This window comes from Urocampus carinirostris, chromosome 13, assembly GCF_059441175.1.
Source record: "Urocampus carinirostris isolate Australia breed hairy pipefish chromosome 13, RoL_Ucar_1.0, whole genome shotgun sequence".
Taxonomy (NCBI): Eukaryota; Metazoa; Chordata; class Actinopteri; order Syngnathiformes; family Syngnathidae; genus Urocampus; species Urocampus carinirostris.
The window spans coordinates 31985359-32013196 of record NC_142361.1 but is presented as its reverse complement, the minus strand read 5'-3'; the positions used below and the strand labels follow the sequence as shown (position 1 = coordinate 32013196).

General features: G+C 38.1%; 1 protein-coding gene across 1 annotated transcript; it reads right to left on the bottom strand.

The window, feature by feature from the left end:
• Positions 1–27838, bottom strand: pitx3 (paired-like homeodomain 3). The gene is made up of 4 exons (XM_088351395.1): positions 27663–27838; positions 17075–17192; positions 11224–11429; positions 1–4428 (listed from the first exon to the last, which is right to left on the bottom strand). Exons 2-4 carry the CDS (start codon positions 17181–17183, stop codon positions 3871–3873), a joined length of 873 nt encoding a protein of 290 aa, XP_088207521.1. The 5' UTR covers positions 17184–17192; positions 27663–27838; the 3' UTR covers positions 1–3870.

Genomic DNA, 27838 nt, shown 5'->3' with positions numbered 1-27838 from the left:
TTCTTTCCATTTGTTCTTTAATGAGACAAAGTATGCTACAGCAGGGAAAAAAAACGTTTTTTTTTCATTAGAACAACTGCACTCTTACATATATTTTACGGTCACAGACGCCCTTTTTGTAAAACAGCACACAAATGAATAATAACAATGGCTTTTTCATGTCCAAGATATTCCTATTTTGCGGCATCAAAATGGATATTTTTTTAACCCGGCGCTACCTTCCCCTTGCTTGTCTAAATTGGCCTTTGAACTTTGACCTTCCCGAGGGGAACGGAATTCACAACAGAAGTATTCATTTCCCCAAAGGATGTGCCTTTGTAGATAAACCCCGGGGCTTTGCATTTCAGGAACATGCTTTTATCATTCGAAAGGTGTTCTGTTTTCATCTTATTTTCTCGCTAAAACAGAAAAGAGTCTCTTATATACATCTGTCTACAACAGTGGTCCGGGACCTCCGGACTGCGGACAGGTAACAGACCGTGGGTCATTTGGTACCAAGCCTCACAGAAAGAAAAGAAAGTTCCCTTATTTTGTGCTTTTATTCTTTATAATGCACATTTTCAATCTAAATTAACCCACAAAGTTTGGGTGCGCGTTATACATGGGGTTAGGTAGTATATTACCGTATTTGAGCAAATCCAGAGGGCGGTGAGAGCGCGCAATTTTTACTACTAGGGATGAAGATGACATGGGAAAAACATACAACAAACCATGATTTTTAAAGTTATCATGTTTGGCATTGAATATGTTAACTGGTTCATTTTAACGATAGAGTGAATGCAAGTTTACACCTGAGCCAACTCACCAAGCTACACAAACTCAACATTACCCTGTAGCAGCCGGAGCGAGCATTTGGTTTGCATTAACTGAAAAGATCATTATTTTTGATAAAAACCGACCTAGTGTAGAGAACTGCCTTGCCACCCAGGCATTTCCCCTAACTTTTTTTAACCAACGAATCTGCCAACACAACAAAAGCCCTACAATTCATTCACAGGAAATGATCAGACTCTCCAGCTGTACAATAAAGATTTGAAACCCCAAAGTGTTCATTTGTAATCCAAATGATGATTTGTATGTGTCATGTTTCATGCCAAAGGATATATTTAATTACGTGTCAGAATAAAATGTTGCTTATTATCACTTAATACAATTCTGGAAAAGCATGTTTGGGAACCTCCAGTGACTGACATCAACATGCTTTAAAAGAGAGGTGCGAATGCCTTTCTCCCTCTTTTTCTTCGCAAACGCTCAAAGCGGTGGCTTTCCCAGCCTTTGCCCCTTTGAGACAGTAGGCCTTGTCTTCTTGGCCATTAGAACTGGCACAACCCAGGCATCAGGCCGAGTTTGCCCATCTACCTCTATTACCCTCTCAATCGGCAATAAAAAAAAAGGCACGATAAAGTCAAGAAAGGAGTAGAAGAACCTTCTCTGCAGAGGGTAGGTGCGCAAGGCAGCCACTGCCTTCTCTCGACTTTTTTCCCCCACAATGTGCTTCGGCTGACCAAGGTACACAAGAAAAGATAATGCAACAAACTGTCTTCAGTGCTGGGAATAAATATAATTTTGACGAGCTATAAAATAATTCCTCATCATTTACATGTGTTGATTATCCTAAAACCAGGTTTATTGATCATTATTATCTCTCCTGCTACAGAATTTCTTCTCCCTCTCCCCTGCTAACACCGTGAGTTCTTCTGTTAACAATGTTCTTTATTCTTTCGTTTGATTCAATTTACCTTGCCGTGTCAATAAATCATAGTTTGTTAGAATCAAACCACATGGATCATTTATTTGTGTAAATATCTATTTTACTTTTGGAATCATCAATCATCATCATCAATGAACTGCAAAATTGATCATTTAAAGCTAAAATGCAATATGTTCTGGGAATTGCTTCCTTCATGATAAATCATTTTAGAGACAAAATTAGGCTTGTTTGGGAACTGATTCGTGTCGGAAACAGTGAGCACCGCCTGCTGGCCGAATTGGTACCAACTGTATTAGATTCTGAAACATATAAATACAATTTAAAGCAATTACCTTCCGGATTCGGCCCTTGGGCCGTATTCTTGACATGCCCGCTTTCGATTCTATCCCATCATCACACTATTTTTACTCACGCTACCACGGTTGAATACCTGGTGCCGTGATTAAAATTCTTTATTGAAAACGTAAACTCTGAACACGACGCCCAAATAACATTCAAAATGTATTTATTTAATGTTCTACCAAGTCTGATTCATCATTAGATACTCCCATGTTATGCATTTTTCGTATATTTTTATCTTTCACGACGGTCTTTGACGGTTCAGGATCCCTTAACCAGAAGAACACTTTACACCCATAACAACGGCGCCCAGACAATGAATGTGCTGTGTCAATCAGTTCAGGAGGCTTCTCGTGCTACTGGTAACCATGGAAAATTATCTGCTTCACGTGGGGGAGGCAACCCCTACCCGAAAAGAAAACACGACCTGGGGAGGTACACCAGGCTGTACTTGCCCAAGACACACCAAAGGAAGTGGTGCCTAGAAACGTCATCATCTGGTTGCCATTGTTGCCGATACAAGATCCTAAATCACTAGGAATTTTTTGTTTTCGACGATTACAAAGGGAAAAACAGCTCGATTCTGTTCCAAAATTTTGAGAAGGCCTGTTTTGTTCACAATCAAATTATTCAACACAGCATTGCATCAGTTTGGCTTTCACGGCTTTCATATTTTTGTCCAGAAAAAATAACACTGTAGTGAGGCTGTTACATACTTTGTTTATGTGACATATTGAAGGCTCAATGTCCGGTAAAGGACTTTGCGATTCATCTAGTAAACAGCTTCGGTAAACAGTAATGTTGGAGAGACTTTAGCTTGACTTTATCAATTGATTGAATAAAACTTGCCCTCTGTTGACAATATCTGTGTATTATTTGCCCTCATGCAGGTTTTAGATCAGGGGAATGGTGTCATAATAGTCTGTGGTTTGCAATAATCTGTAGTCTGTGCAGCCCTTTGAGACTCTTTGTGTTTAAGGGCGTCACAAATAACCATGACTTGACTACTGTGTCAATATTGTACCGTGACTAAAAATAGTGTGATAATGAGATACGACCCAACGCCTTTTCTTATGTCATCTGGATCCTCAGTGGTCTTGTGATTACACAATGGATTTGGGTTTCTTTAGCTTGAATTCGTCAATCGATCAAATAAAACTTGCTTTCTGTTGATAATATCCGTGTATTATTTGCCCTCATGCAGGTTTTAGATCAGGGGATGGTGTCATAATAGTCTGTGGTTTACTATAATCTGCGGTCTGTGCAGCCCTTTGAGACTCTTTGTGTTTAAGGGCTATACAAATAACCATGACTTGACATGACTTAACTACTGTGTCAATATTGTACCGTGACTAAAAATAGTGAGATAATGAGATACGACGCAATGCCTTTTCCTTTGTCATCTCGATCCTCAGTGGTCTTGTGATTACAATGGATTTGGGATTTTTATTATTATGGGTATTGTTATTATCACTAATGTTATTATTGCCGGGGCAGCGAGGATATTTTCAGACATTATACCGGTCCGTGGCACGGAAAGCGTCAAGGGCCACTGGTCTACAACATAAAAGTTTTCAAGCTGAAGAGTCCCGTAGCGTAATCATGCAGTTTAGTTGTGTTTTTCTTTTCTAGAAATGTTGGTCAGGCTCACAAAACAAAGTGAATATATTCCTCTTCAGGGTGGTCCATCACTGATGTGTCCATTCCTTGTATCCATTCTGAAGGAATATGCCCGATCGGCTTTAGGTCTATCAGTCTGCGAGGCAGTTTTGAGATGGAACTGAAGACAAAATAAAGCAGGACAGCAGAAGACCTCCTCTTCATACCGGCCGGTCGACAGCATACTGGCAGGGGCTAAGGTTGGAAACAGGATTCTGCACGGTCGGGTAGGCGAAGTTGGTGTGTTGCTTGGCTTTAAGTCGCAGACTGGCCAGACTGGAGTTGCAGGTGTCTCTGTACATATAAGGGCTGGCCGTGCCGGCATATGGGCAAGCGGTTGCTGAGTTGAGTGCCGTGGGGCTGTTGAGATTGTTAAGGTTTCCTAAATTGTTGAGGCCGGCTCCGGGAACTCCGGCGACGGCCGAAGGCACCATGCTGGAGGCCATGTTCATGGAGGGGAGGGAGCTCGGGGGTGAGAACATGGGTTGGGACGACAGGGGGCTTACATTCATGGAGTTGAAGAACGGGAAGCTCTTGGCAGAAAGTTGGCTGCTGGCGAGACTCTTGGTGGCCCAGTTGTTGTACGAGTAACCCGTGTACATGTCGTCATAGGGTTGCATGAGTCCGTTGAACTGGGCGCCGAAACCGTTCTTGCACAGTTCGGCCTGTTGGTTCCGCTCTCGCTTTCTCCACTTGGCGCGGCGGTTCTTGAACCATACCTGGAGAGAGCAAAATGGGAACATTTTTAAGTCTAAAGCTGTGTAACACCCTGAAAAAAAAAGAAAAAAAGAAAGCTTAAATTGGGTCAAAAATCACCAGATCTACGACTTGCATAGCTTGCTGCAGCGAGGCTTTTAACTAAGTCAAGAAAGTTTGATCACATGACCCCGATTTTAGCTAACCTGCATTGGCTCCCTGATTTCAAGGTTCTGTGGGTATTGTACAAAATCATGCATGGACTTGCTCCCTCATATTTTTCAGATTTAGTTCCCCCCTATGTTCCGGTCCGGAGCCTTCGCTCTGAAAACGCTGGTCTACTAGTGATCCCGAGATCCAAGAAGAAATCAGCTGGTTCCAGAGCGTTCGGGCCCCGGTGCTGTGGAATGCTCTTCCCCCTGAGATTCAATCTGCAACCTTAGTGGAAATGTCTAAATCTAAGTTTAGAACACACTTCTATTCTATAGCATATGAATAATCTATATTTTATGTTGACAATATCTGTGTATCATCTGCCCTCATGTAGGTTTTAGATCAGGGGATTGTGTCATAATAGTCTGTGGTTTGCAATAATCTGTGGTCTTTTCAGCCCTTTGAGACTCTTTGTGATTAAGGGCGTCACAAATAAACACGACTTGACTTTAGCCGACTTTTGTTTGTTTGTCATTATTTTGTTTTTGTTTTCTTTCTTTGTTTTGAATAAATGATGAAAAAATATCTACAAAGTTTGTGTTTTTTTACGGAAATGAGCTATTTTTGCGTGTTTGAACCAAGGCAACTAGGCAGTGGTCTAAAGCCGTGATGTACCCCTTGCAGAATGATATTTAGTACCCTTACTGATCATTTTTGTTTAGGGATTAAAAAAAAAAAAAAAAAAAAAATATATATATATATATATATATATATATATTTGATTAAAAAATTAAAAATAAATCCTGAATTATTAAAAAAAAAAAAAAAAGAAAAGAAAAATCGCCCAATATATTACTCGGATAGCTTTAGGTTACGGTTCTTTGTTTTGTTCTTGTGTTTTGTTTGGTTTAAAGAAATAATAGAAAATATATAACAAGTTTGGTTTGTTTTAACAAAATATTTTTAGGTTGTTAGTTCTAAAAGTACAAATAGTTTTGTTTTTTTAAATGCTGCTGCTCAATGTTATTGTCACGACCAGAACGGAGACAAGACCCACTTGTGTTGCGTTTCTCACAAGTTTAATTGGAAGGAAGAGAAAGGGTTGCGCCCGTGATCCGGTGATCGCTGGACGCGGGTCGCTCTGAATGCGGAAGTGGATCTTTCGTGGCAAGCGATGGCAGTGTCGGGAACGGAAAAACGGGTCAGTAGTCGGGACAGGAGAGCAAAAACGTGGTTGTAAGCGGGTTGTAAGCCAGGAAAGGAGAGTAGACGTGGTCGGGGACAAAAAAAGGTCGAAAGCCGGGACGGGAGAGTAAAAGTGGTAGGGATCAAAAACGGGTCGAAGCCGGGGGTCACGGTTGAAATAGGCTTGCCTAGTGTTAGCTGAGGTTCGCAGACGGACTGACAAAAGGGGACAGATAGGAGTGGGTTTGAATAGGGACAGGGAGCCAATCAGAGTCCGAGGCAGTTAGCGCCAAAGGAACGGGCACAGGTGATTCACATCGGTAATCATTATTAGTTATTGCAATTGTTTTTATTGCACTATTGCTACAATGCACTATTCTTCATTGCATTATTATTATTATTATGACTGCAGCCATTTTTAAGCACTGTGTTGTAATTATTTTTGGGGGCTTTTTCAGTCTGACAGTCTTTCTTTTAGACCCGTTTCTGACCCCGACCACGTTTTTGCTCTCATGTCCTGGCCATCAACCTGTTTTTTTTTTCGTTCCTGACACCGCCATCGAAGATCCACTTCCGTATTCAGATCACAATCCGATTGCGAGAGCGACTTGCTTCCCGCGTCCAGCGAGCATCGGATCGCCGGTGCTGCCCTTCCTCTTTCTTTCAATAGAATTGTGAGAAAACGTTACGCGATTGGGTCTATCCTGTGTGCTGGTCGTGACAACTTCATTTTCAAACATTTTTGACGGACGGTGTGCCTCGGATGTTTTTTTTTAAATTAAAGTGTACCTTGGGTCAAAAAGGGTTGAAAAACATCGGTTTAAATGATACTTACACTCACTGTCCAAAAACAGTTAATTAATGCCTTAAAGCACAGGCGTCAAACAGGCGGCCAGCGGGCCAGATCAGGCCCGCTAAGGGATTGAATCCGGCCCGCAAGACAACACTCAGAGAAGCAAAAGAGAAAAACAAGCTGCAGGTTGAAATACGTCAACTTGATGTTGCCAAAGCCAGGTGCCTCTCACAAAGACACTGTACTTGTATTTATATCTCTCTCCCTCTCTCTCTTTCTTTTCCACCCATTTTCTCCCACTCTGTCTCTTTCACTCTCTGTGTCTCCCTTTTTCTCTTCCTTTTGTTGCTCTTTGTCTCTTTCTCTCTCTGTGTCTTTTAACCTCTTTTGCTCTAACTTCCTTTTTTCCTTTTCTCTTTCTCTCTTCCTACCCTTCGCGCTTTCTTTTCTCTTTTCTCTCCTTCTGTCTTTCTATTTCTCTTTGGATTTCTTTCTTCCTCTCCCTTTCTTTTCCCCCTCTCTCATAACTTTTTCTCTTATGTTTTTTCACGCTCTTTCCCTCTCTCTCTTTTTCTTTCTTTGTCCTGCCCTCTCTCCTTTTCCCTCCCTCTGTCTCTTATTTCTTTATCTCTCTTTTTCTTTCTCTTTAATCTACTAGTCCGGCCACCGACAGAATGTTTGTTCTATCGTGTGGCCCCCAGGTTAAAATGAGTTTGACACCCCTGCCTTAAACGATATCTAGAATAACTACATTTGCTTAATAATAATAATGATCATGGGGGGAACTCCATAAGTTTAACTTCCGTGCTTAGATTTTCTTTTTTTAATCGCCCGCCTCTCAACTATTTTGCAATCCTATTTTATGTTCCAACCATCTGTTATCATAGTAACAGAGCACTAGTGACCATCAATACCAGCATAAAACTTATGACTTTTCCATGTCACTCAGTCAGCGCCAAGTCACTCAATCTTGACACTGACTTGAAGGCTACCATGTTGGAAAAGGTTCAATGTCAAAGTCGATCTGTTTATACTGCTCATCTGCAATAATTTACTGCAAGCAAACAAGATGAATAGTTGTGGATGCTATACTCGAGGAAAGTTCAAGCTAATCTTAGTTTTGGACGGTAAAGGTCAGTGGACATTCAGTTTAGGTGATGTCAAAACCAAATAGCGTGCCGCTCGTGAAAGAATTAATTCATTATGTATAAAATTAGGGATTAATATTGAGATCATTTGGATACAAAAGGGTTACTAATGTGCTTATCACCAACTCTTAACTTGAAAGATTTGATTCATTCAGTGTTTCGACGTCTCAAACGTTCGGCTGTCCAAGTCTCTGTTGGCTGGATTCTGGAATTTGGTTTGGGGGCCCTTGGTAGATATTTCACAACAGCTGCCTCGTCCCCTGCCAGACTGCCAGGCATTTTCTGGGTACATTTTTCACGATGACACATCAATGTGAGTAAGTAAAGTTTATCCAAATATTCTAGATTGCTTGTTCAGCCTTCATCTAAAAAAATATCCTTTTTCAACATAAAATGTCATTAAATATTACCGTAAATTCCGGACTATAAGCCGCTACTTTTTTCCCAAATGTTCAGCCCTGCGGCTTATTCAGTGAAGCGGCCAATTTATGTAATTTTTCTAACGGCCACCAGCGGCGCCGAAGTATAAAAGGTAAGATTAAGACCAGTAGAATATGTGCGCCAAGAAAGACTGCAACCTCTAAGTTTAGCATACAATTCTAGAGTCGTGAATTACACAATTGCGGGATGCTTCTTTTTAATTGGCACGTTTGATACGTTGCGAGCGTGATCCTACTAGCGTGTTGGTACCTTTCAAAAGGCACGGTTTGGGATGAAAGTTATATTATTATTATTAAAGCTTTGAAAACTCTCTCGGTGTACCGTCTTTCTTCGTAAATATGTGTAACCATGTATAATATGTATTTGCAACTGTATATTTTTGTCATGTATTTATTTTAGAGATTTATTCTGTTATGTGTTCTACGGACGAATCAAAAAGAAGGGGCGGAGCAAACGCGGGCTGATGGGAAGTGGGGTAAAGCTGAGTTACCGGTAGATCTGTCTGTTGTCGCAGCGGACAATAGTGGATATATATTTTTCCCACCCTTAACTTTGGAAATATACATTTTGTTTCCTTGGATTACTTTCAACGGGACCCGGACTTTACAAATCTGCATTAAACGTTAATTACGGGTATAATTTTCCATTCATAGCCGATTGTGGTTCTAGGATTGTGTACTATCTATTTAGCTACAATCGTGGAACTTGCAGCCTAGTCTGGATCAAACTTGTGATTCTATCACATGTTTTAATGCGGGCGCACGTGGCTTGTACACAAACCGTAAAACCTGTTAAAGTACAAAATTGGCAAATCACTCTAAAAGTGGTGGGTGCGGCTTATAATCAGGTGCGCTCTATGGTCCGGACTTTACGGTAGTTTGTTCCCCTAGCTCATTATGAACAGCATTTTGGTAAACCACGTAGCATATTTGCATTTGCTATGTGTTTCGTACTGCAGTGGTTGCCTGGCACGCAAAAGGTGCTCGGTTCGAGACCAGGAGGACATATTTGGCCTGGGGAGGGATGGGCGCCACCAGTCTGTACTCGCCCAAGATACACTACAGGAAATGGTGCCCCGACAACCCTAGTGGTTAAGGGATCCAACCAACCAACCATCCATCCCCATCCATCCATTGTCTGCACTGCTGATCCTCAGTAGGGTCAGGGGGGGCTGGTTTAAACAGGATTAAACATCGGTTTAAATAGCCTCCTGCCGCATCCCCCCCCCCCCAAAAAAATATACAAATATAAAAATTTATTTTGGTTTGTACTGGCTAGCAACCAGTTCAGGGTGTCCCCCGCCTGCCCGAAGATAGCTGGGATGGGCTCCAGCACCCCCGCGATCCGACTGAGGACAAGCGGTGCAGATAATGGATGGATGGCTGGATTTTGGTTTGTTTATTTTAAACCACCAACAATTCTGCTGTTGTAGTTTCAAATGAATAGTTGTATCTTGCCAAAACAACATTTTTTTAATTGATGCAACTAACGATTATTTTGATAATTGAGCAATTGGTCGATTATTTTTTCAATGAATCGAATTTTTAAAAAACAGACTTTTTCCTCTATTGAAATATTGTTTTCGGACCGATGAAAAAATAGTGTACAAAACAAGAAAATATTTTACAATATAAAACAATAACAAAAAATCCATATGTATGCTATACACAGGGATCAGAATGGAGATTTTCATTTTCAGCTGAAATAGCCAGCGTCCAGGAATAAACCAGGGCGGAGCCCCCCCCCAACGCCAACCCCCCCAACCCCCAAACTGGGTTTTAGGCAATTTACTTGTCCAAAACCATGCTTACATTTATCATTTAAGTAACATTTTTAGAAGATTAAAATAATTTGCCCACATAACTGATTTTTTTGTAAATACTGCAAGATAAGTTCAAATGCAGTTCAGTCCCTGCAGCTTGTGCGACAATGCGGCCAATTTTTCTAACGGCCGCCAGGGTGCGCCAGAGCAATAAAGGAAAGAGTGAGACAGTCGGATTTTGAATTTGTTTGCTACGCAAGAGAAAAAGTCGGAATGCCTTTGGGGTTCAAAAACAGCGGAAATCCGCGGATCCGCGGAAAATTCTGATCCCTGTATACACCTGGAAATATGTAAGATACTCTTCCTACCACTTTATCCAAAGATCATATTACATTAAGACTTTTCATACAAAAAATTGAAGAGCAATAAATTTAATTTCATATGTAGCAAAAAAATGTATCCACAAAAATGTAAACACAATTATTTTTTTGTTAAATCTTTGGATATGACAAACATTTCCAATATGCAAATGTAAATTATACTCAAGAATCTGCTCCTTGTGTTGAGATAAACATATCGTCATCGTTTTCTTTTTCTTTTTACTGTAATTATGTTATCAATTGAATGCCATTTATCTTTGTTTCAAGCAGTGTTCAATAAAAAGGATTTTAAAAAATGTAAGATACTTTTATAGAAACATTTTCAAGGGTCTCTTTGCCAGATTTAAGTGCTACAACAACCCCTAAACTTCACATTTAGATTCAATGCACATATTTGCTTTGATTTCATGTGCTTAGCGGCTCATGAATCACGCCACACAACGATGAGTAAATTAGTTGCAAACACTGTTCTATCGATTTGTTGTTGCAGCCCTATTTTTCTTAAATCCTTTGAAGTCATGTCATTGATTGGTTAAAGTATAAAATGTTGGGTTGTCTATAGCAATCATTTATGCAAAACAAAATCTAACTTCAATTCAAAAACAAAGGACAAGAATGGATGGTAGATGGTCCTTCGTTGGATAAAGTTGTGCAAAGCTATTAATTAAGCATTGCGGAGAATTGAATTGACATATTACATTGTTAATATTTATTTAACTTGATCGCGCATTTTTGTGACACAATCGGTACCAGTCCATATCAGACCTATGTGGCTTGAAAACATGTGTAAATATCTAGATTTATATTTCCACTTCTGAGCAAAACCTCATAAATCATGCAAATTAAAAAACGGTATAATGTCCATTAACACAAAAACAATAGAATTTTACAAAACATTCAGTCCAGATTTGGTGTTTTGATTAGCTAACATGTCAATGTGAATGATCAATACCCACCCTGACCCTGGCCTCTGTGAGGTTGGTCCAGACTGCAATCTCCTCTCTGGTGCTCATGTCAGGGTAGCGGTTCCTCTGGAAGGTGGCCTCCAGCTCTTGGAGCTGCTGGCTGGTGAAGTGCGTTCGCTGCCTCCGCTGTTTCTTTTTCAGTGAGCTGTCATCTGTGCTGGATTCATCCAGCAGGTTCGGGTGAGATTTCTCAGTATCTGCGGTCACATAAAGTGGAGAGCAAAATTATCTCATGGGATCATTCAAACAATATAACAAATATTTTGTCTTGTAGAGTTTCGAAGCAGAGGTCAGTCTTTCACGTTGCTTTTATTTTGTAGTCCTTATTTGTTGTTATTTCAAAAGCTTTGCTTCCTCCTGTGTGTCTTTGTATTATGCTTCCACTTAATGTTGACCGCGCGCATGCTCGCAGTGCCCAGAGCGTCTCAGTGTACAAGATAAGCCATCCTGGGCATAAAAATCAGGGCTCGAAAATATGAAATTAATTTGCGAGCAAATTAACCGGGCACCGGTGCTGTGGAATGCTCTTCCCCCTGAGATCCGATCTGCAACCTCAGTGGAAATGTTTAAATCTAAGCTTAAAACTCACTTCTACTCCATAGCATATGAATAACCTACTCTTCTCGTCGGCTGAAAAATAGTCTGTGTAATATAGTGTAATAATCTGTGAAGCCCTTTGAGACTCTTCGTGATTTAGGGCTATACAAATAAAAATGACTTGACTTGACTTGAAAATTCGGCCAGAATTACAGTACATGCAGGCAAAAACAATGCAGGTTCCCTCTGCGGTGTTTTAAGCGTAGTCTTTTGAGGTCAATGTCAACACGAGATTGAGTAAATGAAAGCAAGCGTGCAAATGTACTCGAGTTATTGCGAAAGAGAGGTGCAGGGTTTGGGGTTGCTATAAAAAAAATATTATTCTTGTATTGTTTTTTTTATCTCTTGTGTTACATTCAAATCATTTGCAAATTATTTGAACGTAAGTCAAACTATTTGCCAATGTGGTACTTCAACTAAAAAAGTGTGATTAAATGTAGTTCTCTGTTGTGCAACCAACTAAATGTCATAATTACCAATGTGATTCACCTGTGCCCACTCCTAAGAACATGCATAGGCTTTTTTTTCTTTCTATTACCGTACTTTTCATTCATTCATTTCATTAATGACATTTTTCTTGTTCTCTTTTTTGTTTCGACAAATTGATGAAATAAAACATTCACATTGAAAAAAAATCAAATCACAGAATTTTAGGTATATTATTGTAAGCATTTTTTTATTTTAAGCGAAACTAATTTGGATAAATTGTAGTTAAAAAGGAAACTGAGGCAAATTTAAATATTATTTTTGTTGCTAACAAGAAAATCAAATTAATATATAGTAAAATGAGAAAAACAAAGACATTTTTGAAGAACACGCTTGAGTTTCAGCCCAAAATAACAAAGAAAGACTCTATATTTCCTGGTAGAAACTCCTATTTCAGGGTTTCTTTTTCTATACGTTTGTACAAGTTAAAGATATTTAAAATGTGGTTGACAACTGCTCATTTTTACTCTAATTTCTTAACAAGTACAGCTCGAAAACAACAACAAAAATAAGATTGAGAAATACAAACAGTGGGGGAAATTTTAAAATGGCAAAATAATCTGGAGAGCGAGATAATGAAAACATGATTATTCTACTTGTTTTACTATTTTTTTCTTAGAGGTTTCTGAGATGCCTTTTTTCAAAGCAGAAGTGACCGCAGATCTAAAAATTGCTTGTCCAAAATATCAAAATTAAGCTAAGTATTTATCCTTTTTTTTCATGCTGGTCTACTAGTGATCCCAAGAGCCAAGAAGAGATCCGCAGGTTGGGCCCCGGTGCTGTGGAATGCTCTTCCCCCTGAGATTTGATCTACAACCTCAGTGGAAATGTTTAAATCTAAGCTTAAAACACTTCTATTCTATAGCATATGAATAACCTATATTTTATGTTGACAATATATTTGTATTATTTGCCCTCATGCAAGTTTTAGATCAGGGGATGGTGTCATAATAGTCTGTGGTTTGCAATAATCTGTGGTCTGAGCAGCCCATTGAGACTCCTTGTGATTAAGGCCGTCACAAATAAATATGAATTGAATTGAATGTGTGATGCGCAACAATATTTTTTCAGTGAGGAAAGCTTTCTTTTGCCCAAAAAAGGTTGGGAAAAACTGCTCTAAACAAGGGAGGGGGACGTGTCCAGCAATCTTTGTTCTGTCCACACCAATATTATGTGATCACTTAACAAAAAATGTGCTATGTCCCCATCGATGCCAAGAAGAACCTATACCCTTGGCTCTATACGTTTATAAATGTACCAAAACACGACACAGAGGTAACACGACTGCCAGGGACCACACATCCATGTTATGTCTGCCAGAACTGGACCAGATTCGGCCGGCGCTCTTCTGAGGACCTCACAGAAAGAAGTGAAATTAGTTGGCTGGCTAATCCGGGCGGATCAGTCTTTTGTGACTGGGGCAGGTTGGGCTCTGTTTGGTGAGGGTTTAACTCACTGGGAGCGGTTGGAAATCATCAGCAGGGTTTCAAAAGAGACTCCGCGGGGCCACCGGCAAAACCAAATAAGTGCCAAGCTGAGGCTGTTATCTGGCAGTAAACTGACACTGGCTAAGCTGTCACTTAAGGCCAAAGTGGAAAGCACAATACTGAGGAAAAGGGCAGCCCTTTCGGAGAAACGCGCTTATTAACAATGGGAGCAATCTGACTAATAATGTCCTCACAAACCGGACTTTTTTTTCCAGATCAGCTTTGCCGAGTGGCTTATTATGCATGGCTTTTAAATAAATAGCCTTGCTCATGTAATCTTCTGGAGAAAAAAAAAACGCTTGCTCAAATTATATATACATATATAAAGATGTATCTTACTGTCAACTGATGCTACTTTTAGCTTTGGCCCCATTAATAAATTTGAATTTACACCGGCTGAAATCGGCAAAATGAATTATTGATCCAAGTCTGAGGATCCGAGCCCAGAATTATTTGAGATAAACAACTTGTCTACAGGGAACGCTCACTGTAACGCAGTTCACTTTTCATTCTACACGACTGATTTGCATCGTGCATTCTTATAAGCTAAACAGTCTTCCTGATTTCTTGTTCACATTGATGATTGAAATTATTATTTCTATTTGACAGTACAGAATCTAATTTAAAAAAAAAACGTTCATTCAGTTATTTTATTTGGTAAACTACTAATTGATGATTGATTTAAACTAACGTACTTAATTGCATGTAGAAATAAGGTTATTACTTCACTGATTTTGTCTTTTTAGGTATTTTGGGAATGTCACACCCGCGATAAACGAGGGTTCACGTTATATGGTGTTGTCTTGAACATAAATAGATATTATGAAACTGTAGACGTAATAAAATAAAATGAAGGAAACGCCACATTTTCATGATAAATTGCGAAAAGAAATAAGCTATGCACTGTAGCGTATATTAAGTGAATGAATATTCTCCTTTTTTGACACCACAATCATGAAGTAGAAACGAGCTAATTGAGCGAGACGTTAACACAAACGAGGTAATTAATCGGTTTGAAACAACCTTAACGATTCAATTAAAAACACAGAAGGACCGCAGTTTCTAACAGATATAACATAACATGACATACAAATATAAGTGATTCCACACAATTAATCGTACTTACATTAGCACAAAAATGAACAACGGCACAAGCTAACCCGGAAGTCCAGGAAAATAATTGTTGCGCCGGAAAAGCAGAACGGGAATAAAACATTTCGTCACTCCAATTTTTCTCACGATACAATATTCAATTGTTTGAAAATAACATTTCATCATAAACCAATTCTTTTTAATAGAGGTAATGGACCACTTTCTTGTTTGAAATTAAAAAAAAGAAAAATAATAACGTCGTGAGATCGGTACCCAATTATCCTAACGAAATGGCCACCCACGCTTCACATTCTAATATAAAAAAGCGGAATCTAATTTAATTATAGAGAATAAATACTGTGTCAAACAGCAAAAAAACAAAAAACAAAAAAAAAACACTTTTTCTTAATATTAGAAAAACAATGACCATTTGTTAATAACTCCAGAGAACAATGAGGTCTACTATCAATACAGAATTGTCTTTATTGTCATTGATAACAACGAAATAACGATTTGTTTACAAGGAGATTGGACAAAGCCCTCTGGAATAGGTGCAAGTCAAAGAAAAGAGAAAAACAAGACAAAAAAACAACGTCGGGATAAATATGCATAAACGTTTACAAGGTCGTGCTTGAAAACTGGGCTAAGTTGTAAGTGCATCAGCATTTAATTGATCTTGCAGTATAAGTGCAGGAAATAATGAGTCAAATGGTTGAAAATGATTTTTTTCCCATTAGAAAAAAAACAATCGTCTTTTTTTTTACCAGATTCAGATTACCATGACGCCTATTTTTAATGAATTAGAATCATAATTGGCTTTATTGTCATTGAAAACGACGTACTTAACATTGCTCTCTACAAGATTAGACAAAAAAAAAGATAAAATGAATGTCAAAAAATAAGCAAAATATTTTCAAGGTAGTGCTCTGAGCTAAATTGCAATTGTATCAGATATTAATTAATATTGCAGGATTACATCAGGAAATAATCACTCAAACGATTAAAAAAAATTCTCTTTTTATCTTGAAGAATAATCATAATTTATGTTTGGCTTCAGAGTACAACGAATAATGTGCAGGGGGAGAAATGTGTATTTCATTTGATGCAAAACAATAAATTATGCATACTAAATTTGCATTTTTCTAATTATTACTTGATTCAGAAATCTTTACAAAGAAATGCATGTCAAAATAAAAGCAAATATTTGATTTTAGCTTTCATAATGTTGAGAATGGATAGCCTATGTCAGCAATTTATATCGTACTTGCAAAAATAATTTTGCATGCTCAACTTCAAAAAGAGCTTACGTGATATTTTAGAACAATATTGTTTTTTTTATAAAAATGTGATTATGAGTGTGGTGGTTTAATTAAATACTCTTTGAATGTATTTTATGTTTCTTATTTAATGATACTGCAGCAAACTATTAATAGAATTTGACCAATCAACAAGAATGACTCCTCTTTTTCTTTCAGACGCACTTGCAATTTCTTTTTTCAAGATCATGGTAAACAGTAAATAAAAATCCAATTCCGTTCCATATTTTTCTGTTGACGTGCTTCATCCGATGTATTGCTTTTATTTAAGAAAATAAATAAAATAAAAAAGAGCGCTTCATGTGTGCACGCATCCATACAGGGCGCCCTTGCACACTGCTCAATTGCATATTTAGAGAAGTCTGAAAATAGCGCACACATTATAAGCCATCACCTGAGTATGAAATAGACCACAAACAACTGACAGAATGTCTAATTATTGAGGATTAGAGGAGATGTGCTTGGATCAGGCTGCATGGCTGCGCTTAATTCCTTTCAATGCATTTACAAGCCGCAGCACATGCGCTCTCTTTCTTTACTCAGCTGCAAACTGATATTTTAAATAGTGCTAATAATAAAATACGAAGAGTGATAACGACATTACGTTGTGTGTGTTTTTAAATCTGACCTGGCCAAGTGAATAATATAATTGAATGCAATCAGGTTTAAGCTGCCGTATAGTGAGAAAGGTGAATTGACTTTGAGTGAAATAAATGAATAAAAAAACGACGAAGTATTTTACAATCAAACCTAGTATCTCTGGATTTTCCTGCTGGAAAAATACAATTTAAATTTTGGCTAAATTATTCAATTACGAATGCATTAATTTGTATAAATAAAACAGTAGGTGATGCGTGCACTTACCGCTGCTCTCCTGGCCTTTGCATCCCTGGTCGTGTTGCGGAGTTCCAGAATCGGAGAGTGAAAGCGCCGGGCTGCGGGCATCACTATCAGCCAGGAGGTTAAAATCCATAACCAGGCTCTGCACAAGGACATACACAAAAAAAATCTCTTAAATTGATTATAATTAGACAGCAAATGATTCGAATTCGAATGACTTTACTGTCATTGACAACAACGTAGTAAATCTTGTTTTCAACAAGATTAAGCGTGGTAATCCAGGATAAACACTTAACAAAACACTTAAAGAGAAAACTATATCTAAATAAATATAAATATCTGAGTAAATACTATATTTATATATGTATAGGGCAAAACTATTTATTAGGTAGTGCTTGGATACTGGCCTAAGTATATAGTGCAATAAAAAGTATAGTGCATGCAATAACATTTAGCAGCAATAGAATTCTAATATAAGTCAATAAATAAGATACAATTATATTTTTTCTATAAAATACCAATTGTTCAATACAATTGGAAAGATATATATTTTTCACGTCAAAGCTTGTTTAGGGTGGTAATGGCCCTATGGGGAAGAACTGTCCTTGTTTTGTCCTTGTCCTTGTTTTATCTTTGTCTTAAAGGGGCAACCTGTATTATTCGACCAGTAGATGTTGCTGTATTATGCACCGAAAACAAGTGCTAAAAAGTACAATAAAGAATATAAACGATGGAGATACAAAGTGGTTAAACTGCACCATTTTCTCATTTGTAGCTAAGCCTTTCTTAAGCTTTTTGGTCTTTTCAGTTACCCGAAGCCGTAAGATGGAGGAAAAATATGTCAGCTCCCTTATGGTCAGGCTCATGTTATTTCTTAAAAATAAAAATTCTTCTACCCACAAGTATTAAAGAAAATGCACGCTTACAGTATATGATGGTTCTGTTACGGTTGCCATGGCGCCCAATTGGCCCCGCCCGTGTGGCACCAGCTGAGGCTCATTGACAGATTGGCTTTCTGTCTATTTAAGCTCAGTGCTCTAATTTTTCCTTTGTCATTCCGTCAATGAACTTCTGCCCCGCAAGACGTGGGTTTACGACACGGTCCTGTTCCTGTTGGTATTTCCTGTCTGGTATTGTTATTTTTGTCTTGTTTAATTTCTGTTTCCAGTTTTGTTTCCGTCTATTTTTCTCAAGTTTTTGTTCCTGTGTAGTTTCTCCTGTTTATTTTCGTTATCCTGATTCATTATCTATCCTGTCTGTCCATTATCGACCCCATCTGTCCGAAATCAACTCGGGCAATGGGTATCGATCTCGTCGGCCTAGGGCTTCCTATCATTTCACGCCAGACTACTGCCTAACGTGCATGATTCCCCGTTTCCCGTAAAATAAAAGGCTTGTGTGAGTAACGTCACGCATTTGGGTCCTGATCCTGTTCTGGTTCTTGACAAGTTCATCTATTTTTGCATATTATCTAAATTAATATTGATATTTTTTTAACGAATGAAGGATTTTTCACATTATATACACTGTTTCTTTAAAAGACTTGTAACACCTGATACAGGTTGAAGAGGTGGTGGCCAAGGTGGGATGAGTCATTCTTAATGCCGTTGGCTCTGTTGTGGTCTGACAAGCCCTCAATGTTCCTAATGTTTTTAAAAATCTTAAGGCAATTCAAAGCGGCAAAACACAACTTTTGATTGAAACAGAGTCTCCATATGACAAAAGATTCTTTCTGAATTTATAGAAGAAAATGTATTTTTGTTCCACTCAACTACACAGTGAAGTCATATGAAATGAAATTAAATGATCTGCATTTATATAGCGCTTTTCAAGTCAAGACTTCCCAAAGCGCTTTACAGTGTGCTTCACATTTCCCAATAGCGGCCGTGCAGCCATGTAAGGCTGCTAACCTGCTTATTGGGGGCATTAGGGGTTCAGTGTCTTACCCAAGGACACTTCGACATGTAACACGGAGGAGCCGGGATTCCAACTGTGATCTCTTGATGCCAAGACAAGCGCTCTACCTCCTGAGCCACTGCCGCCCCATAGACAGATCGTGACCTCTCTTTGAATTTGGACTCTATTTTAAGTTTCACATGCAAAGCAATCTCGTCCATATGCTGTCTCCTTGGCAGTCCAAACGGCAAGCTGAGGAGACGTCTTCTTTCACGGTGTCCGCCTAAAATAGCTAACAGTTTACTTATTTTTTATTGCAAAGCAGTTAACACGCTGCATAGATTTCGACATGCTAAATTTTCTGTAGCAAATATTTTTGTAATCTAAGATGTGGTCCAAAAACGTCAATGTTATTTAAGACACTAAATCCCAAGCTCATCTAAATTCCACATTGTGTCATAATTGACATCAACATTAATGCCTTGAAAATCCGTTCATCAAACATTTTAATAGGTGCTAATCCATTCTTTATCTATCCTGGCATATTTTGCGATCGTGTTTAAACCTCGAGTAGATATTTCAATGTGTTTGTGTGGCTTTAGTGTTGTGGTTACAGCTTTTGGGGTATACTTCGAAGTGGCAAATTTAGATTTTCTGGAAAGGCTCCAGTGGATTTGACCCCGCCTCTTGCCCTGCTGGAGAATGTTGGTCATCCTAACCTAACATAGCTCTGAGGGATGCATTTAAAGTTTAATGTGTACACATCAGTAGGGTACAGCTTTTATTTTTTACCTTTGACCTCAAGCGAAATATGTTTTATGGGTGTGTAATTTGCAAAAATCCTTAAAGTAATCAGACCAAATGATTGTGGTATTTTGATCATGGCTGACAATTACTTTTATACTGGGAGGACGATAGCAAATAGTAAAACATGGCTTCTAAGTCCTTCCAGGCGTTCTTATCAGTGCTGAAGAGCCTCTCAAAGGTCCCATTCCTCTCACGGTTGATCTGTACCTTGCTAATCTTTGTGTGTTTGTATATATTGTTGCAATATTGAACTACGTCACTGCATATATTGTCATGATGACCGATGTGAATCACCTGTGGCCTACCACCGCGGGTTCTGATTGGCTCCCTGTCACTATTTGAACCCAGTCTTGTCAGTCCCCTGTTGTCAGTCCGTCTGCGAAACTTTGTTTGTACAAGGCAAGCCTTTTTCGACCCTGACTACCGTCCTGTTTTTGCTCCCGTTTGTCTCCGGCTATGTCCTGTTTTGATCCTGACCACGTCCGCTCTCCCGTCCCGGCTTACGACCCATTTTTGATCCCGACCACTTCTGCTCTCCCGTCCTGGCTTACGACTCGTTTCCGACCCCGACCATGCTTTTGCTCTCCCTGTCCCGGCTATCGCCCCTTTTTTCCCTTCCTGACACCGCCATCGCTCGCTACGGAAGATCCACTTACATATATCACAGTCCGAGTGCGAGAACGACTTGCTTCCTGCATCCATTGAGCATCCAGTGAGCATCCAGTGAGCATCGGATCGCGGGCGCTGCCTTTCCTCTTTCTTTAAATAAAATTGTGAGAAAACCTGACGTGATTGAGTCTACCCTGTGTGCTGGTCGTGACATATATAGCCATGATTGTATGATTTCTTGATTCATAACCTCTGTATTATTTCAGTTATTTCTTCCTTGTCCATTTATTTAGTCATGATAAATAGGTTTTTTAGTTTATTCAGTCACAATTATAAGGATTTGTCATCGTTTTGTGTTTTGTTTTGTAATTAAAAGTAGCTTGGACTCGTAATATAGGTCCTTATTAGAACCGGTTTTAATAAAATTCTTTTGTTCGTGGGATTTTCTACTCCATCTTAGTCTTAGTTTTGTTTTTACTCAGTCAAAAAATCGTCCTCCCAGTATAAAAGTAATGTTCAGCCATTTTGACCTTGCACTTGTCAATCCTACAGCAATGGTCTTGTCAGAGTTTTTTTCGCCCGAAATATTCAACAATAAAACTTCAAAGAAACTAATTATCTCTGCTCTTATTTTGACCGTCTCACAACCCTCATATAAACGGAATAAATGGAAGTAAAGTCACTTTCTTCTTCATTTGCTGACCCTTAAGAAATTCACCTCCTTCATCATTTTATATATGATTATCTGGGATATTGAGTTTCACTTTGAATTGCATTTTATTCCATGACAAGTGATATACATACAAATAGATTTCATTTAATAACTGTGGTTATATTTAAACACTTCCACCAATTCTGGAATACTTTTTGTTAGAATTTTAAGGCCCTCATCATTTGAGGGACGGATTTTAGGACAGAGTCTAGTTTGAAAGCAAAAACTGTGAACATAAACTCAACTCATACTTCCCAATATTTGTGTCTGTGTAGTATTTGTGTACAATTTTTAAAAAGCAAGATTCAGGAGGAAGGATATACATTTAATATTTCTTAGATACATTAAAAATGTTATTTACTTTTACAAAGGGAGTAGGAAAAAGTACATTAACCTTTCTAGTCCTATAGTGAAAAAATCATCTTTTTTCCGTTTTCTTGTAGCCATAGTGCATGTTGCGAATTTATAAAAGCTTAATTGAAGGATAAAGTTTTTATTTAAGGATATCATATGATGCCCTGTCATCTTAAATCTGCAAACCACATATATCACATATATGTTGTATAGTTTCACACTCAATTTAAGTTCAAAGTACCGAAGCAAAATAGGGTTTGAAAAAATATCAAAGACATTAGAATGTAAAATTGAAAAAAAATCCCTCACAAGGAGTTCATTATTAATGAAAATAAAACTATACATTTTCCAGTTTTATATGAGCAATGTGAGACTGGAGCCACAGCCCTTCAAACATTTAACGGAGATTTGGATGCGAGGGAACTTCATCTGTTTTCTATTGAGCATCCGTGAGAAATATCATTGCCTTTCGCCGAAGATTAGAAAACTCCGAAAATTGCTTTTCAAAGCCGTGGGCTACGGGCTCCTTTTCTTGGGAAAGAACATAAAAGGCTGTATAAGGTCATAAACTCCCAGTAGAGAGATTAGCTTTGTAGACGCATTGCCTCAGTGTGATGATTTTGGATTATCGGGCCTGTCATGCAAAGTTGACGTTTCGGGTTGATCTTTTGGTCTACTTTGCCTTAATTGTCAACATGTATGTAAATAATGTTGGAAGCGCCCTATTCTTGTTCTTTCTACCTTTGTCTACAATATTATAAGGCAGGGGTCAATGACCGTTTTCAAGCTGAGAGCTATACTGGATTCATGGACGCTTCAGAATCTTTATATACTTTTCTTTGAATTAAACGTGTTTTCCGTTAACTCATCAACTTTATACTGACACAAGCTGAGCCAACAGAATTGACTGGGTTAATGTTACATGCTATTAACTGTGCAGGAAATTCAGCAACGGCAATAAAATGGATCCAGATCCATGTCCAAAAAAGATCCATGATATTCAGAATATAATTGTTTTTAATCATTTTTGGCAAGTTCATCCTTTCAGTGCCTAGTCCATTCCTCTTGTTACTGTGTTGTGTCATCTACTTGATTCTCGGGTAAGTCTCCATACGATATTTGACCTTTTGAGTTTTTCCCTTGCCCTCATGTAGGCTTTAGATCAGGGGATGGTGTCGTAATAGTCTGTAATTTGCAATAATCTGTGGTCTGTGCAGCCCTTTAAGACTCTTTGTGAATAAGGGTGTCACAAATGAACATGACTTGACTCGACTTCCTTCATGCTAAAGTTTTTGAGTTTTTCCTTGCCCTCATGTAGGTTTTAGATCAGTGGATTGTGTCATAATAGTCTGTAGTTTGCAATAATCTGTGGTCTGTTCAGCCCTTTGAGACTCTTTGTGATTAAGGGCGTCACAAATAAACACGACTTGACTTGACTTTCCTTATGCTAAGGTTTTTGAGTTTTTCCTTGACTTGACTTGACTTCTTAACTGACATATTTGCAAAAATTATGGTTGGTGTATTACAACAATTATATTCAAATCTGTTTGTTGGTGATAGGAATGAGCGGAGAGGTGTTGTAAAAGGATAGTGGGATGTTTGGACGCGTTCTAAGGGCAGGGCACCTGTATGATGCGGCAGGGGTAAACCGGTGAAAGCTGTTGGGCACTGCTGTTGAACAAAAGAGTGTGTTGAGTCAACCTGACCCAAATGACATGGCCGCTTTCTTGTGTCCAGTGTCATTTGGAGGGACGAAAGCATGACCGACTTGGGTGCAGAGGTGCTTAACTTGTCTGGGTTTTTGGGCATTTGGGTTGGCCATGGTTCCAAAATGTTTGTGTGTGTTTTTTGCTATTTTTTCCCCTTTTTAATTTTCTTTGTTTTTGTATGTGTTTGTCTTGCTGTCAGTCAGCCCTCTTAAGGGATATGACCAAGTTGGATAGATAGATATTTATATCTATCCTATGATCTTCAACCTTTGTTCATCCTACAACTCCAGTACCATCATTTGTCTTAGTGTGTATTCAATTACGTCTAAAATACACAAGAAAACATAAATTAGCATCAAATTTGTTTACTATCTCTTGATTTCCTTGTTATGCTCCCTTATCCATAAAACTGTATGTGGTTTGCAATAATCTGTGGTCTGTACAGCCCTTTGAGACTCTTTGTGATTAAAGGCGTCACAAATCAACGTGACTTGACTTGATTCGAGATGAGCTTCATGTTATGTAAACTAAATAAAAATATCTCAACCTCCAAGTGATTTTAAAAAATGCATGTTTTTCATTTCATACCTCATGTATCTTTGCTTATTATTCAGACCAATATTGTTTCTTTTTAATGAATGTAGTTTTTTAACCACTAGAAGGTGATAAATAACACACAATGTCCCTTTACCAGTACAAAACAACGATATTTGGGGGTTGTACAGTATGCCTGGTAAATAGTTAAATAAATAGATGAGAGGAGTTCACGTTGTATCCTTGCATTTGTTTGTAAGTTGAAATATTTTTGGTTTCTTAACTTGCAAGGTTTAGTTTTTGCAAGGGAGAGAGAAGGGAGGCTGAAATACGGTTGTAAGACAATCCAGACTGGTGATATATATCTGACATTGATGGATGGCCAGACATGTGGTGTCAATGTGGTGCTGAGAGACCCACTAGCTTGGCAGGGCGGAGGCCTTTGGGTGCTGCGAGCCCGTCATTCTGTCCTGAACAAGGTGTCAGCACCCTGACGCCCCTCACCCTTCCCATTCCGGACTGCATTTCCCAGTCGGGGTGCCACTTGACAGTATTTACAAAATCAAGAATCCCCTCCATCATTTGTGATCGAGTCAAGTGAGAAAGGCCTTTACCGTATTTTCCAGTGCACCTAAAAACCCTAATTCGCCATAAATTTGAGAGTTGGCCTCACAACCCGGTGCACCCAGTATACTGTAAAATACGGTGGATAAGATTTGGAATGCATACATACTGTATCTGTGTATACGTGTACGTTACTAAATGAGGTTTTATGGCATACTACCGTGAATGACCAATGATTGGTGACCAAACGGTGATCGAACCTCAAATAAACTTAGGTGTTCGCTTACTTTCACTATTTACTGAAAATCCTGCAGTGATGAGCATGATGTCACCCTCTAGATTCCCCCATTGCCCCATTCCTCAAACTTAATCTGTTCTTCCCCAAAAAACTGTGCAAGGGTTAAAGATAAAAGCAAATAGGCGCAGTGGAAAATAAAAAGGATTCTTTACCTCACTCAGGCATTGTTGAAGCGTCCGTAACTTCAATATATATATATATATATATATATATATATATATATATATATATATATATATGTATGTGTGTGTGTGTTTATGTCACATTATTTAATCCGGCCCGCCATTAATTTCTGGGTATGTCAAAAAATAAAGGGAATCTCTAGGTTATTTCTGTCAATAGGGAATGCTTGACTTTCAGGAGCCTCCACAGACTCTGCCGCTATGCTGCAAGTGACATTAACCGAGCCAAAGAGTAGCAGGGAGTTGAGCAAGAGCAGTGCTAGCTATCAAATGGACTGAACCATTTCAAGGCCGCCGCTGTGTTATTCACATTTTTTCATTGTTTTACTTAAAAAAAATATCCAGTGTTTTTCATCTTTTATATAATATATTTAAGCATAACCATAAGGAGAATAGATATTTAAAAATCCTATAATTTGGGGGGGGTTGGGTTGAATTTGGGGAGTGACTTGAAAAGCGCTATATAAATGCGGACCATTTAACATTTAACATTTTCTGAATAAATGCAAACAAAATGCTCTATCTAACCACTAGAAGGTAATGGGTTTGTATAGTGTGGTGAGTTGGTTCAGGTGTAAAACTGCATTCACCTAACTATTAAGAAAAAACAGTTAACACATTCTATGCCAAACATAAAAATCATTTTTTTCATTGTTTTTGAATAAATTTTGAACAATTCCTTGTCAATCGTAATTTTAATACGTAAGGTAGGTTAATAATGTAGGCTAAATGATAAAATATAGTATTGAAAAACATAAACAAAAATTTGGGAGTTTTTTTTGTTGTTATTTTACTGATTCTGTCCACCTTAAAATTGAAAGTCTGCATCCGACAACTATGTTAAATCGACACCCGTTATTTTACCATGCATGTTTGTCTTGATGAATATTCGATTTGAATCCCGGTAACCCAGACCTCAAATCTAATGTAGGGAATGATAAAAAAATACTGATATAAAAAAAGATAATCAAGGATGTGAGAATCCGCTTTTTTACGGAGATTGTCGGGTCCATCTGGTGGTCTGTTGTGCAGACTGTTCGCATTTGCACGGGCGGCAGTGCAGGAATTATTCATAAACGCGTCAAGAATTAATTCTGGGGATTAAGAGTTGATTAAGATGTGTGTCACTTTGCTGTCTGAGAACTTATTAAGGGCCTCCTTCAAGAGGCAGCAGATGGAATTTCGGTCCAATGTTTGTAGATGTTAATTCGTGCCCTCCTATAACAGTCATTTGCATATGATTGAGGGAGGAGGCCGAGACCTGCAAAATCAAAAGACATGCCTTCAAAATAACTGACCGTGCAGGTTGGTACTCGCAAATTTATTCATGTTGTCTCCAAATTTCACAATGAAGATGACTTAATCACTGGCATATCATTATTTTATCCATAACATATCGCCTGCGGCCTGCATAAATGCGATTATCTTCTTGTTTATGTCTTTATATTTATAAAATCAAGGGCGTAGTTTTGGCATGGACCCACCAATAGTGAGCAATTATATTTTTGTCCCCAACAATATTATGTAATTTCTAAAAAATGCACCAAAAACAAACCTACGATTTTGTGTAAAATACCTCACACAAAAAAAATCTGAGTACAAATCTAATTATTAAGCCTAATTTTCACAATTTAAATGACACGCTAGCGCGAATTTGAAATAATTATTCATATACGACTTGAAAATGACACATACTGGTACTAATAAAAAATAATAAATGCTATGACACTTTTTGATTTAAACGAATTATAGAGCTAAATAACATTTTTACACATCCCTGTGTTGTAAATTCCTTATTGGCCGTTTTACGTTAGAACCAAAATAGTAACTCTATATATCATTGTAGCCTATACTGAAAATTATATTTGTTATTGTCTCGTAATACTAACTTTTCAAATTTTATCTTAATTTATTTAAATAGATACATTGAACATAGAGAAGGGCACGCCTCTGGAATATTATTCTTTAAATAATCAAATCCGCTTTGTTTATTTTCCGCCAAAACGTATAAAAATGATTTTTTTCCAATCGACGGCAAACAATTATTAGGCTATTTCAAAAAGCGGCTTTAGTTAAATATTTTTTTATTCGTTTTGATATTTATTTACTTATGCTACTGTTAAGTTTTATGGGGCCATGCACACTCTTATGATGTTTAAATTTGGGTTATTTATGGGTTTTGTTGTATTCCGGATATGTATTTTACGAAATTTGTGTTCCTTTTGATAGTTGGATGAATGGATGCTCCAAACGAAAATTTGACCATTAATATTCCGAATAGAATTAATCCTCGTGTTTTCTTCATTTTAAGTACCGTTTTTGTACTTTTTATTCATCTTACAAAGAAATGTGAATTTAAAAAACAATTTATTTTTTTCTATTGTTGGGGACAATCTAGAAAAAGTCATAACATTTATAGGTAAATAAAAGACCATTTAAGATTTTTGTTTTTCTGGGATTTAACAACACAGTGACGGGTCATTTTGACCAGAGGATAACAGAAGGGTTTAAATTTATAGTTCTACAGCGCATTACGTGGTAAAAATATTCTCTAACGAACTATTTTATTAACAGTGAACTTATACTTGTTTATTGCTTGCGCGGCTGTGTTTTTGCGTCTTGTGTTGGGAGTGGTAGAATGGGAGGGGGTTTATGGGCCAACCACCTGCCACCTATCAATTTTGGACTTCCAAATATGTTTCACATACTTTTCTGCCTCTTCTTGGTCGGTCTAATTTATTATACTAGAATAAAACTGTTACAATTGATTTGCGTTTTGCAAGAGAGCTATATCCTACAGCAAAACGAAATCAACATACCCATCGAATGTTTTTTAATACGATGATTTTAATTTAAAACAAATTACATATTAAACAAATCCCTCTCAAACCTCCTATTGCAAAAAGTGAAGATGCAATCTGGATATTGTGGAAAACTGTGCACTTACATCCAACCCTGCCGCGGATAAATTAATCCGTAGAGAAGGCAAAACTCTTCACTGCGGTAGGTGAATTTCCTGGCTGCAGGTTTGCAGGTGACATGGACGAAAAGTTCATCGGTTTTTCGTCCAAAAGCTTCAGAGTCGGCGAGTGCGTCGCTTTACTCGCAGTTGGTCTCCCCTTG

Bases quoted from the DNA above. Each gene is read 5' to 3' on its own strand.
- pitx3 (XM_088351395.1), bottom strand. From the start codon at position 17,183: ATGGATTTTAACCTCCTGGCTGATAGTGATGCCCGCAGCCCGGCGCTT. The intron at 11,430-17,074 runs GTAAGTGCACGC...ATGTGACCGCAG, and splicing joins CAAAGGCCAGGAGAGCAGCG to ATACTGAGAAATCTCACCCG. The intron at 4,429-11,223 runs GTGGGTATTGAT...TGCTCTCTCCAG, and splicing joins TCACAGAGGCCAGGGTCAGG to GTATGGTTCAAGAACCGCCG.